The 14,990-nt window shown below is 38.1% G+C and overlaps 1 protein-coding gene across 1 annotated transcript in view; it reads right to left on the reverse strand.

Moving 5' to 3' along the window:
- The window catches only part of DYNC2H1 (dynein cytoplasmic 2 heavy chain 1), a gene marked incomplete at its 3' end in the record, with an annotated part of 198,461 nt that overhangs the window by 48,664 nt on the left and 134,807 nt on the right, over window positions 1-14,990 (reverse strand). Inside the window, exons 64-66 of the mRNA XM_008058276.2 lie at window positions 11,384-11,404; window positions 9,566-9,664; window positions 7,883-8,006 (exon numbers count right to left, since the gene is read on the reverse strand). Coding sequence (XP_008056467.1) covers window positions 7,883-8,006; window positions 9,566-9,664; window positions 11,384-11,404 — 244 coding nt within the window. The remainder of the gene's footprint in view (window positions 1-7,882; window positions 8,007-9,565; window positions 9,665-11,383; window positions 11,405-14,990) is intronic.

A 14,990-nucleotide genomic window follows, 5' to 3' on the forward strand; every position in this document is an offset into this window, starting at 1 on the left:
CATGTTTATCAGCTCTTTGCAATTAAAGAACAACATAGAAAATTGTGTACCCTGTTAGTAAGAAGAAATTAAAGACACTTATTATACGAATTGGGCTTATGTGAGGGAATTTGGAATGGTTAAATAAAATGTAATTTTACTGGGGATTGGGTATGATCAGAAATAGTAGACAATTCTATGATTTAGTGTCTTAACTTTTATCTAGGAGATGAGAGAAATGGAGTGAGACTAACCTATAATTAGTAAAAAGCAGAAATCATTCATATTTGCAGAGAGAAGACAATGTTTGGTCATTTTTGTGGTATGAACCATTCTTGCTTTTGTGCTCAAAGATGATTCTGGTCACAGAGTAACCAGTCTGATGCTGGTGTTCTGTGGAATAATTTATGTTCCACAGGAGTACAACATGGCCAAGTTGCCAGCGCAAGACCAGCTCCCAGTTCACAGTAGTCAGGAGCTGCTTATTTCTTTCTTATTTATGCAAATAAGCAGAACTTAGCTAGGTTATTATAAGACAAGAATGTGGTTATCCTTGGGTGAGGGTGTGGTAATTAGTTGGCTTCTGAAGTGCTAATCCAGCTTTATGTCTTGACCTCGGTGCTCATGCAAGTGTGTTCAAACTATAAAAACTCATTAGCTGTACATTTATATACACTTTTCTATATGTATATCTAAATTTTAACAAAAGGTTAAAATTGAAAGATAGTTTTCTCTGGTCTAGCACATGTCATGGGGAGGGGAGGAACAGAATGCTGCTGCCATCCTGTATTATTTTATTTTGTAAGTCTTGCATTTACTACTCTGAAATAACATTTTAAAAAATATTTTAAAAATAAATGTTTTATTGCCTATGAAAAGCCCTTCAGTATAAGTACCATATCCTACTCATAGAAAATATTGGTCAGGCGCAGTGGCTCCCAGCACTTTAGGAGGCCAGGCAGGAGGACTGCTTAAGCCCAGGAGTTCGAGACCAGCCTGGGCAACACAGTGAGACCTCATCCCTACACAATTTTTAAAAAATAGCCAGGTGTACTGGCATGCACCTGTAGTCTTGGTTACTTGGGAGGCTGAGGTGGAAGGATCACCTGGCCCAGGAAGTTAAGGTTGTGGTGAGCAGTGATCATTGCTACTGCACTCCAGCCTGGGTGACAGAGTGAGACCCCAACTCAAAAAAAAAAAAAAAAAAAAGAAAGAAAACATCAAATATATAACTAAAGAGACCAACACAGTCTTAATTTACACCAGAAATAACCTGTGATGCAGCTAATCTGTGAAGACAGAATGGTATAGGCATAAGATCAAGACTTGATCTCTGGCTCCCATTCAAGGGAATTCCCAATTTACATCACCATTATCTTCTTTCTTAACCTGGATCAGACTTGAGTATTTTGCTTTGTTTGGTTTTTGGTCAGCATGCATAATAGAATAGACATTTGGGGTTCTTGGATACATAGATATATTATTTGGATACATTAGTGTGATGCCTTTGGTAGCTTCTAATAACAATTAGACAAAGATTCCAGCAGGATCAACCTATAAGGTATACCTAATTCCTGTCACTATTAACAGTTGAAAGAAATGCATCATACCAAGAAGTGAAAAAGAATCTATATTTTTATACCAGGCGGAAGTGATAAACCATTTTACTTGTCTGGATTTTAAAAACCAATGTTGCTGACCTAGATTCTTCTGCTGAAGTTAGGGTTTTGGTGGTCCTGCTTTTCCAGCTTCCTTAGGTGGTTTGTTAGGCTGTTAACCTGTGATCTTTCCATTTTCTATATATGTGTTCATAGAGATATGAATTGCCCTCTTAGTACTGTTTTCATGGTATCCCAGTGGTTTTGGCAAGAGGTTTCTTCGTTTTCATGTGTTTCCAGGTATCTTTTAATCTCTGGATTTCCATGCTGACCCAGGAGTTGTCTAGCATCATGTTATTTACTGTCCATGTATTTGAGGGTTTGGGGGAAGCTTTGGTGGTGTTGATATTTATTTTTATTCCACTGTGGTCTGAGAAGGTGCACGGCAGTATTAAGATCATGACTCCTGCTTTCTTTCGTGTTCTGTTTGCCTAAAATTTTGTTTCACATCCTCTTACTTTGAGTTTGTGAGTGTTCTTTCTGGTGAGATGAGTCTCTTAGAGACAATATATTGTTGCCTTATGATATCTCATCCATTTTGTCATTCTATGTTTTTTCAGTGGTGCATTTAGTCCATTCATATTCAGGCTAATTGCTGAGATGTGAGAGTTTATCCCTGTCATGAGGTTCTTATAGACTTTGTTGTTGTTGCAGCTGTTTCCTAGTTGTCTTTCCTTCAATTTTTGGGTTGATTCATGTGTGTTTTCAATTTTTCTCCTGCATTCTTGAGAAGGTCATTGTCGTTCTTTTTTTCCTTTCTTTTGTGTTTAATACTTTCTTAAGTGTTTCTTGTAGAGCTAGTCTGGAGGCAGCACAAACTCTTAGGGATTGAATGTCTGGGAAGAATTTTAATTCTCCATCACTGATGAAGCTTACCTAACCATCTTCCCTGAAAACCGGAATAAGACAAGAATAACCACTCTTACCCCTCCTTTTCAACAAAGTTTTGAAAATCCTACATAGAGCAATCAGACAAGAGAAGGAGATCAGGGGTATCCAAATAGAAAAAGAGGAAGTCAAGTTATCCCTCTTTGCAGACGACATGATTCTATACCTCAAAACCCCAAAAGAATCTGTCAAAAATTTCCCTGCACTGATAAAGAACTTTGGTAAAGTCTCAGCGTATAAAATAAATATGCAAAAGACAGTCACATTTCTATACACCAACAATAAACAAAGAGAACCCCAATTAAAAAGCCCAAGCCCATTCACAATAGTCAGGAAAATAAAAAAAGAAAGAAAGAAATACCTTGGTATCTTCTTAACCAGATTAGTCAAAAACCTTCACAACAAAAACTATAAAACGCTGCTCAAAGAAATCCAAGATGACACAAACAAATGGACAAATATTCCGGGCTCCATGAACTGGAAGAATCAACATTGTGAAGATGTCCGTCCTATGCAAGGCAATCTACAGATTCAACACAAGACCCACTAAATTACCAGCAGCATTCTTCTCAGTCTGGAAACAACACAGGAATTTATATGGAAACATAAATGACCACAAATAGCCAAAACTATCCTCAATAAGAAAAACAAAGTGGGAAGTATCACACTCTCAGACTTTAAACTTTATTATAATACTACAATTAAAAAAACAGTCTGATATTGGTACGAAACAGGCATGTAGACCAATGGAACAGGATACAATTTCCAGAAGCAAACCTCAATTTCTCAATCAACTCATCTTCGACAAAGCCTCCACTACCAACCACTGGGGAGAGGAGAACCTATCCAGTAAAAGGTGCTGGCAAGACCGGTTGACCACATGAAGAAGATTAAAACAAGATATCTACCTATCACCATACACAAAAATCAATTCTAAATGGATCAATGGTCTAAAATTAAAACCAAACCATAAGAACCTTAGTAAATTCAAAAGACATCCTTATGAAAATTGGAACTGGCAACTAATTCCTGATCAAAACCCCAAGAGCCCATGCCATAAGAGATAAAATAGACAAGTGGGACCTCATCAAACTGATAGGCTTCTGCAAAGCCAAAGAAACCATTGAGAGAGTGAGGAGACAGCCCACAGACGGGGAAAAAATATTTGCCAACTGTATGTCTGACAAAGGCCTAACATCTAGGATCTATAAGGAACTCCAACGTGCCGAAAATAAAAAAACAAACAGCCCCATTACAAAGTGGGCAACACATATGAATAGACACTTCTCAAAAGAAGACATACGAGCAGTCAACAGATACATGAAAAAATGCTCAGCCTCACCTCACTAGTCACCAAAGAAATGCAAATTAAAACCACACTGAGATACCACCTAACTCCAGTCAAGATGGCAATCATCAATAATTCAAAAAACAACAGATGCTGGAGAGGATGCAGGGAAAAGGGAACATTTCTACACTGTTGGTGGGAGTGTAAACTAATGCAACCTCTGTGGAAGACAGTGTGGTAATTCCTAAAAGATCTAAACATCAACCTTCCATACAACTCTGCAACCCCCCTACTAGGAATATACCCGGAGGAACTCAAATCACTCTATGAAAAAGATACCTTCACACGTATGTTTATTGCAGCATTGCTCACAATAGCAAAAACATGGAACCAACCGTGCCGCCCACTGAAAAAGAACTGGATTGAAAAAAGGTGGTATGGCTGGGCTTGGTGGCTTGGCACAGTAATCCCAGCATTTTGGGAGGCCAAGGTGAGTGGACTGCCTGAGCCTGCGGGTCTGAGACCCGCCCGGGAAACTTGGCGAGACCACATCTCTACAATGGGTGTGGTATCACACACCTGTAGTTCCAGCTACTTGGAAGGCTGAGGCAGAAGGATCCTGGAGCCCAGCAGGTAGAGACTGTGGTAGCTGGGAACATGCCACTGCACTCCAGCCTGGGCAATGGAGTGAGACTCCAACTTAAAAAAAAGAAAGATGATACATATACACAATATTACACTGCCCTAAAAAGGACAAAATTATGAATTTCACAGCAACTTGGATGGACTTAGAGTCTATAATACCGAGCGATCTGTCACAAAAACAAAGAACTGAGCATCCCATGTTCTCACTCATAAGAGGACCTTGAACAATTATCGTAATATTATAAGAAAAGGATTGGCAGTAGTGGGAAAGTGTCGGGGGCGGGGAGAGAGGGGACATGGGATTGGCAGTAGTGGGAATCTGCAGGGGGAGGCACTCCTCATCAACAATGGTACCTGCATAATGAACATTTGCATAATACTGAACTGTACCCCCGTTTTTAAAAATTAAAAAAAGAAAACCAATGTTGCTGAAAGATTTACTATGACCACTGAAACTTAAACCAGAAAGTGGCCACCACTACTTACACAGTGCCTAACATAACAATGGCTATAAAAATTGCTGCCATAACTTATACTTGATATGCAGACTGAGACATTACTAATCATTACTAATTATTTCTTTTTTTGATGTTTGTTTGGAAAGAAGACCAAAATCAGTTCAACTATTATGTGCAGTACACCTTTATAGGTCCAACCTCTTCAGAGATATATCATCATTCAAGTTAGATAAACAAAAATGTTATAAGAACAACCATTTAGGTCCAAATTCCATTCCATCACACAGATAACATGTTCATAAAAGTTTCCATTGAGGAAGCTGTTCATATTGCATCACATGCCATTCAAACACAACTCAAGATGAATGAGACTTAAATGAAGACAAATCTGAAACCCTGATACCAAATTACCAAACGGACATAGTCCAAGGAGGCAACCCACAGCCCATCAAGGATAAACTGCTGGCCTTAAAGCCACTAAATACAAAGAAAGAGAATCAATGTCTGAATACCCTCTTGGCTGTAAGAGGCGTAGTCTAAATCTGGAAATTTTACTACAGCCGCTACACCTGGCCAACAAACATGAGGCTAGGTTTGAATGACAGCTCCTGCAAGAGGCAGCTCTGGAGGTTCTCCAAACAGCGTAAATCATTCTTGTCTTTGGTCCCTGTATCCTTCAGATACACAGAATTATAGGTGTCTACAAATAATCTCACAGACCAAATCCAATGCAATGCCATAGCCATCCATTAACCTCAGGCATAACACTTCTGGCAATCTATACTGTTGGATATTCTGTACAATTAGTTGACTTCAAGTAGTGCTCTTGGCTGTAAAGCATGCTACTCTGAGACCAGCTAAAATAAACCTGCACAGAAACTCATAGGTTAGAACTAGTGAGCTAGCTTAGGGTTTTTCAACCTCAGCACTACTGACAATTTGTGCTGAAAAACTATTTGTTGTGGGGAGATGTCCTATGCATTTTAAGATGTCTCTGGCACAGATACCCACTACCCAACCATAACAAATAAAAATGTCTGCAGACACTGCCAAATGTTTCCTCTGGACCACAAAATTGCTCCAGATAAAGAAACACTGACCACCCACCAATCTTCAGGCCACTAGGCCATCCACACCCAACTGGGCTACCAAAGACGCACGCATATGGAAAACCACCCTTTAGAAACAGACACAACAATTAATCACAAACCTAACCTTTACACTGCACATACATATACCTGTCTGAAGCAAGCATGCCTAAAAAGAAGCATCTGGACTAAAAGTGCCAAGCAAGAGTGCTCAGCCATCATCTCTACTCTAACTCCAGGTTCCATACTCAAACTCAACATGGAAATGAAATAACCATAAAGGACTGGGATGACTAACAAAAAATATTTATGATGTCTTAAACTGATTACTGATTAAACCAGCCTCTCCTTCAGCAACTTCTACATAGCTAGATGGTCCAACTGTCTTCAACTATTTACCTACTGCAAACTGCACATCTATCTACCTTCTACTTTGGCTAAGCTACTAAGCACATAGAAACAGAAAGTTAAAAAAATGGAAATTTGAGGAAAAACTATACTTTGCTCTTCTTTTTGATCAATATATAGTTGAGATGTTTGAAAAGCATAAATTGGTAGAAGAGAAGTATATTCTATGCCTATTATTTGTATCTACTTTGATCTCAGTAGGTAGAAATGCAGCTTATACTGCTAAGACTAAGGACACTGGGATATAAATACACTTGGACGCAAACTTTGTTTTATGTGGTTCTACCACCATTCTCTGTCCCCAGAGATAATATATGATGACTAAATGGCAATTTATAAGGAACTTATCATTCTGGAAAAGGGCAACCTGGGCTGGACTCAAAGAAGACAACAGACCAGTGTGACATGAATACATCCAACTCCGGGAAGAAGATGGAAAAAGTAAGAGAGGGACAGTGGTTAACTCTTTTCCTAATTGTGACACGAACACATAAACCCAAATGGACGTGAACAAAATGAACAAACAGCCTTTCTCAACTATACAAAACAGTGGTTCCAAATGTGAACCAATCATGACATCACTCTTTACCAGATTCAACTTCAGAGGACCTTGTCAACACTCCTTCTCAAACAATGCCTCAGAGCCTGCTAAAGCCTACCACCACCCAGACTCATGAAGAGTTCTACTTAATGAGCCCTTCAGTACCAGAATACAGAATGAAGAATATCACATTCAGAGCACTTTATGGTTAATTTCCACCTCCTTTAAGAGAGCACATCAAGAAGTCAGCTCAGCAGATCCGAGTGAGCTCTGACAGAAGGCCAGAGGAAGACCTGAGACTGAACTCTGGGAGGCAACCTCATTCTAGCAAGGTCACTTTCTTCATTATAAAGCTGCTGTTGTTACACAGGAGCCTAGATATTCCCTGCCCTTATCCCCACAGATACATTAAGGGGATAATATTACAAAGGCAAGGGTCCCAGTACTAGAGTTCTTCTCATAACATCTGTTTCCTGAACAAAAAAGAGCTGACACAGCAATCTTGAGTCTGCTATCCTCAAAAAGATCTGCTTGCAAGGTTAGCTCACACTCATCTCCTGGAACTTCGATTTCGGGAGAGTTCCGACCATTCTCAGAACTGATGAAAGTGGTTCACTGTGCCTACGCTGTTTGTACAATTAATGTGATTTATGCTACCTCAGCTTTCCTTAGGGGAGTCTGGAATTTGGCGACCTGCTCAGGTTAGGGTGCGTACATAAATGGCCCCCAGTAAAATCTCTAGGTACCAGGTCTCTAACGAGGTTCCCTGGAGGACAACATCTCACACATGTTGTCACAAACAGTTGCTGGGGGAATTAAGCACATCATGTGTGACTCCACAGGATGAGGAGGCTTAGAAGCTTGTACCTGGTTTAATTACTTTGAAAACTTTAAAAATCCATACTCTTTGGAAAGTGTCAAATATTTACCTTGAGCGGCCAGATCTCGTCTCAACAATGGATACAGAACAGGCTCTACACCATCCATCTCTTGTATAATAAGGGTTTTCCCAAAACGAACTGCCAACTCAAGAGCTGTAATGAAATTACTATCCTGTGAGAATAAAAAGATGACACATTAATTCCATTATTACCTAAATATTTATAAAGATCCTTATAAATAATGAATGAAGACATTAACAGCAATAATATGAATATTTAAAAATTTAATATGCAAGCTAATTCAAATTATTCATGATTGTTTTTCTACTTATAAACTATCAAAAACACTTCATAATTTAAATAGATATATAAGAAAAATAAAGATTTTAACATGTTTTAAATTGTGGTAAAAAATAACTTCACATGAGATGCATTCAACAATTTTTAAGTATACAAGTTACAGAACTGCTAACTACAAGCATGTGTTGCAAAGCTGATCTCTTCTCCATCGTGCATGCCTATAATGCTAGACTCACTGAAGAATAACTCCGCTATCCCCACAATGCAAAAGCCCTTACTGAGTTTTTCTACAATTTCAATTTGTTACAAAAACACAATTTAAAATTCTATATGAAATAAGACACTTTAATTTAATAAGAACCACTTTGCTTATGTTCAGAAACACACATCGACTGGTGGGGGGGGAAAAGGCAAGTTGATAAATTCTAATAAACTTTTTGGTGTGATGGGGCTAATCATTCTGAAAAGGAACTTTAGATAAAATTCTATGCCTCATAAAAAATGTTGAGACTTTCTGGCTAGGGAAAGAGTAGTTTTAAATATCACCCCAAGCCTGCAATGAGGTAAAAAAAAAATTTTATACACACACACGTAATTTATATAAGTAATTACATAAATTATTATATGTAATGTACAATATATATATATAATTTGGGTTGATAATTAAGATCTCATAAACTGCAAATGAGATTAAAGTATTTTATATTTTATCTAATTTACAATCATTCTTACCACAAACAAATGAGGTAGCTACCCTCAATTTATATGCAAAGTAGGTTTCAGAGGTAGTTTTTCAAACACCTGAAGAATGTTTATGAAAATTAACCATACAGTAGATCTTCATTTAAAAAAAAAAAGCCTGACCAAAAATAATATCCACTGCAAGATAAATATGACAGTGAGAAGTCACTATTGAAAAGACTATGATTATATTTCACTGATCAATATGTCAACTCTTGGGACACATTAAAGATGCCTGTTAGTAAGCTACAGAAACAGGAAATTATGAGAGTTACTGAGAGAAACTGTAAACAAGCTAAAAGCCAGGAGACTTTTCTGATTCTCCAAGCTACGTTAATAAATCTCACTTCTATAGCTTGTGTCATTAATCACAATTTAGTGCAAAGGCTTATTGAACTGTCTCTCCAGCCGACCAGACTGTCATCTTCAAGAAGACAGGAACTGTACTTCTTTATTCACTATTAAGTTCCAGGAGCATAGTTCAATACCTAGCACCAAATAAGTATTCAAATCCCTTTTTGACAAATTAGAAAACTGAGGTTAAGAGGGTTATATTTCCTTCCTCAGGTTCCAAACCAGGTAAATTATAGGGCTTAGTCTTTAATCTATGTTTTCTGACTATAGACTTAGAGTTCTTTTCACTATAAGATGCCATTCCTAGTTAATATATAAATTATAAGTAATACATACCTGCTGATTAATAACTTCCAAACGTGAGTCTTTCAAGTGTGTTTTCAACCATTCTGTAGCTTGGGAAGAAGGGTCTATAAGAAATGGGCATACTCGACTCTAGTTCAAGAAAAAGGAAAGTCATGTTTTTAAGATAATTATAAGCTTTCATTTAAATGAAAATAATTTCATAAAAATTATGAATCAATTACTAAAAGTCCTTTTCTCTCAAGGTTTGAAGAACACAAATATACAACATAAAAAGGAAACAAAGGTACAGTTTTTAGCTCTACCAGAAGCCACATTAATAAATTTCAGTGACCAAAATTAACATTAGATAATTCAATTTAGCCTTAGTAAAGTGAATATAGTCCAATTTACCGCACAATAACACAGAACATATATATTAACAATATGCCTAGTACAAGCTCTAGTCCCATGGTGATGCCATTTGTACCATTCTTTCTGCCTTTAAAATACAGTTGAGTTATTCCTTAACTTTATACATTCTATGGTTAAATAAACCACAAAAGCCTTAAAAAAGTATAAGCTAATCATAAAAATATTGCTGAAATAAGTATCACTACAATTGTTTACATTTTAAGATATGAATTCTTCTAAAGTAGTACATATCTAATATTACAAAAGGAATGCCCTAGAAGAGAAAATTATATAGGCTGTAGGTTAATATCTAATGAACTAGAAACAAAACTCCTTACAGTATGTCCTGCACTAATTAAATTCTAAAACAAATAAGTTAAAAGCCAAAGAAAATGCCCTACACATACAATGGCACTTAGGAGACAAAAGAAAGCCAATTATACAGGTACAAAATAGATATCATATCTATGATAAATTAAAAAGCCATTGAGTAATCACTGCTAGTAAGTCATTTAAACAACTGATCTAATTTTTCTTAGGTTTTCACATTTATTTGAAAAATATAATGCAACTGTGTGTTATAGGGATAAGAGAACACATATAAAAGTCACAGTAAAGTGAAAACTCAGAATTGGGGTTTAGCAGTTCCCCCTTATCCACATCCTCTTTTCATGGTTTTAGTGACTTGTGGTCAACTGTGGTCCAAAAATAGGTGAGTACAGTACAATAAGATATTTGAGAGGCAGAAACAGAGACCGGAAACAGAGACCACATTCATATAACTTGTATTACAGTATATTGTTATAACTATTCTATTTTGTTATGTGATCTCTTATAACTCCAATTTATAAATTAAACTTTATCATGTATATGTATGTTAGGAAAAAACATAGCTATGTAAGAGTTCAGTACTATCCGTGCTTTCAGCGTTCCCTGGGTGCCTTGGAACATGTCCTTCATGGATAAGGAAGGACTACCGTATCCTAGTAAGAACAGATGTGTTGTCCCAGTGGCACACCAAGAGGAGGGAGAGGGTAGGGACTATCTGCCTTGTGGATGGATTATCACCAGTGTTGTTTAGAATTGCCAGCACATGGTGATAACAAAGAAATGAGTGACTTGAAAACAGCTTTTTTATTGTGTTAAAATTCTCTACAGACAAGCTACCTGATTTTTTATTGCACCCAGAGTATACAGCACCAAACCTCCCCCCATGTTATATCACTGCATGATCTCCACCTAGCTTCTGTTTCTAGAGATTTCACTTACTCCTCCATCATATAAATGTACTATTCGGAACAAAATGATGGTTAGTCAATGGCCATTCAAGTGTTACCATAGTGCTGCATATAGGTTTTAGATCTAATGTCATGCCAGTATTCAACAGCAAACATTTCACAATTCTACTCTATTTTGCCAGCCATGAAAGCAATTATTTTAAAATTTTAAAGCTCTTACCCATGATTTCAAACCAATGATCTGATGCAGTTAAATAAAATAAAAAAAAAGACAACGTTTCAAAACATCAAGATTTTAGCAAAGAAAATATGCTTAAGAATATGCTTAAAGGGTACTTACAAGTTTGTTTTCATCTTATTTATACGTCTCAGAGGTTTAGACAAGATTTTTAAGGTACATTTTATCTCTGTATCCTATGATTAAATGTAGTTAAGTACTACATTTAATAAGTTATAGCGGGGCTCGGTGGCTCAGCCTGTAATCCCGCGCCTTTGGGAGGCTGAGGTGAGTGGATTGCCTGAGCCAGCAGGTTCGAGACCCGCCTGGGCAGCGTGACCTCATCTCTACAATAAATCAAAAAATCAGCTGGGCGTGGTGGCGCATGCCTGTAATTCCGGCTACTCGGAAGGCTGAGGCGGAAGGATCGCCGGAGCCCAGCAGGTCGAGGCTGCGGTGGCCAGGAGCAGCCACTGCACTCCAGTCTGGGCAACCGAGTGAGACTCCAACCCAAAAAAAAAAAAAAAAAATTATAATAGATACAAAAATGTTGAGCTTTCCCTTATTTCTTCACACAGTAAGACAGTATGAATGGTTCAGAAATTAACAAGATACATTCCCTTACCCTTGATGATTTCATATCCAATAAAAAGGCAAAAATGAAAATTCCATTAAGAAGTACACAAGATACTGTGAAAGGATGATAGATACAGTTAGGGTAAGCCACTGAAAAACAAGTTAAACTAAGAGAGATCACAGAGGCAAAGAAGTAAAAAAACATTTTGGGCAAAAACAATAGCACGATTAGAAGGGAATAAAAAAGCTTGGAGTATTTGGAAAACTTCCAGTACTTTGCATAACTGGAGAAAAACAAAGTGTGGGCAAAGATAACGCATACAAAATGGCAGAAGTAACCTGGAGTCCCGTCTGACCATGAACAGTTTTTTATACCACGTCTAAGGCTAAGGAAATTTTTATATTTCAAAATGGCAGGCAATGGGAAATCACTGAAATGTGTTAACTGAGGAAATACTCTACCCATATGAATGCTTTAGAAAGATCACTCCAACAACCATAAAGTAAAGGATACTGGGGACAAGGCACCAGCTGGTATAATCATGTATTTATCCAGGTACAAAATGGTGAAGGCATAAGTGAAGCCACTGGCAGTGCATGTGATAAAAACAGGAAGCATTCAAGAGACGTTTGAGAAATAGACATGACAAAACCAGTTAAATAATTAACTAAATGAAAAAGTAAAGAGACAGAGTGAGAAGGACCCTCAGTACTTGCAATACTGGGCAAAGACTGTGATCTCTCTGGTGGTAGAAAATAAAAGAGACAGGTATCAGGGATTGGAGACACCAAGTGTTTTATAATGGAGAGAGACCTGCTTATCCTGCTTGCCCCACTCAATGTACTTTTGATGGGTTATCAATATAGGCAGGTGCCCCAAGCTAACCAACCAGGATTCTTTCAGAAGACTGGCATATATATTCTGGGGCAGAGGAAGTGAGTGACACAGCTTTAGTCTGGAAACATAAACTGATGATGGTAAACATGGAGACCCCAATGGCCACTGTTAACAACAGGTACTGAGAATCCCTCTGAGAAAGAATCCATCTCTTAAGACGAAGAGAGAGATGTCCTGGTAACATCATTTTAATTCTGAAGCTCACATCCAACTTTTAGGCATCTCAGTTATTTAAAAGCATAAATTACTTTTTAAAAAATTTGCTTAAATGTGCTATAATTGGTCAATGAAAGATTTATTCCTTAAAAAAAATAAACAATGGTGAATTCAGTGAAAGACAGATAAAGCTTGAGCTGCCCAGGAAGCTCTAGATAAAAATAACTAACACGTTGTTAGAGAAGTTAGAACTATAGGTCAGGAGCTCAGAAGAGAGGTCAAAAACCAGAGATATACAATCACTATTTAAGTTCTTCCCTCCTTAGGAAAAAAAAAAGACTGGGCAAAGGATATTTTTGAAAGAGATTATTTTTACAACATCTAAAATACTCTATATTTTATTTCTATTTTTTAATACTTATAGACAGGATAGCTGCAAAAACACTTTTTAAATAACACTAAAGCCTATCTGCTGATTAGCTAATGACAGTTACACTAACAGGAATAATACAGAATAAATAAGGTTTAACATATATGCCCACTCCGAGGAGAGGCAGTTTCAGAGTTCAGACTTAGCTTAGGTGGCCTGTGTTGAAGCCTGGCTCCAACACTTGACAGTTACATAAACTTGGACAAATCATTTAACTCTTTTGTGTCTCAATGTCTTTTCCTATAAAAGGGACAATACCTGTAGCTAATAGATAAGGCTGATTTGAAAATTACATGAGTGAAATGTTGAAGTGCTTTATGTATTTGATTCTTGGACAGTGATATACCCATAACATGGTTCTACATCAGTGCTGCTGCTGCAGATGATGATGATGATTATTTTTATTTTATTTTATTTTATTTTTTGAGTTGGAATCTCACTCCATCACCCAGGCTGGAGTGCAGTGGCACACTCACAGCCGCCCCAGCGTCGACCTGCTGCACTCGGGTGGTCCTTCCATCTCAGCCTACTAAATAGATGGAGTACAGGTAAATGCTACCACGCCCGGCTAATTTTTTTGATTTATTGTAGAGACAAGGTCTCAACAAGTTGCCCAGGCTGGTCTCGAACCCGTGGGCTCAGGCAATCCTCTCACCTCGGCCTCCTGGGATTACAGGCTTGAGCCACCGCGCCCGGTCTTAGTGCTTTACATATTTGATTCTTGGATAGTAATGCACCCATAACATAGTGCTATATAAGTGTTGACGATGATGATGATTGATTTGGGAATTAAACAATTTTTCCCTATGTGGGGGAATTTAACCTTAAAGTTACCCTTATAACTTTGTCTTTAGACTAGTATCAAATTACTTTGCATTTCCTCAGCCTATACCAACTGGCAGGAAGGAAAAAAATCTCGGAAATTTTGAGTAATTAAAACCAACTGGACAATCAACAGTTTATAATAACAAAACACGAATATTCAGTAGACATCTTTTTTTTTTTTTGAGTTGGGGTCTCACTCTGTCGCCCAGACTGGAGTGCAGTGGCCGCTCCCGGCCGCCGGAGCCTCGAACTGCTGGGCTCCAGCGATCCTTCCGCCTTAGCCTTCCGAGTAGCCGGAATTACAGGCATGCGCTACCATGCCCTGCTAATTTTTTGATTTATTGTAGAGATGAGGTCTCGCTGCCCAGGCGGGTCTCAAACCCGCGGGCTCAGGCAATCCACTCACCTCAGCCTCCCAAAGGTGCGGGATTACAGGCTGAGCCACCAAGCCCGGCCAGTAGACATCTTGACAAAAAAAATTTACATGAAAGATGATTTGTAAACGAATCCCCTTTTCTATGTCCTTTCTGGACACTTTTCACTCACACCTTCTCCAGAGCTTCTAAGAGCCTTATCCCCTCCATTATCCATTGAACTGCCAATAATAAAAATATCATACAGCCAGGCTCGGTGGCTCAGGCGGAAGGATCGCTGGAGCCCAGCAAGTCGAGGCTGCAGTGGCCGGGAGCGGCCATTGCACTCCAGTCTGGGTGACAGAGTGAGAC

This window comes from Carlito syrichta, unplaced genomic scaffold, assembly GCF_000164805.1.
Source record: "Carlito syrichta isolate Samal-C Ts95f unplaced genomic scaffold, Tarsius_syrichta-2.0.1 Scaffold303273, whole genome shotgun sequence".
Classification (NCBI taxonomy): Eukaryota; Metazoa; Chordata; class Mammalia; order Primates; family Tarsiidae; genus Carlito; species Carlito syrichta.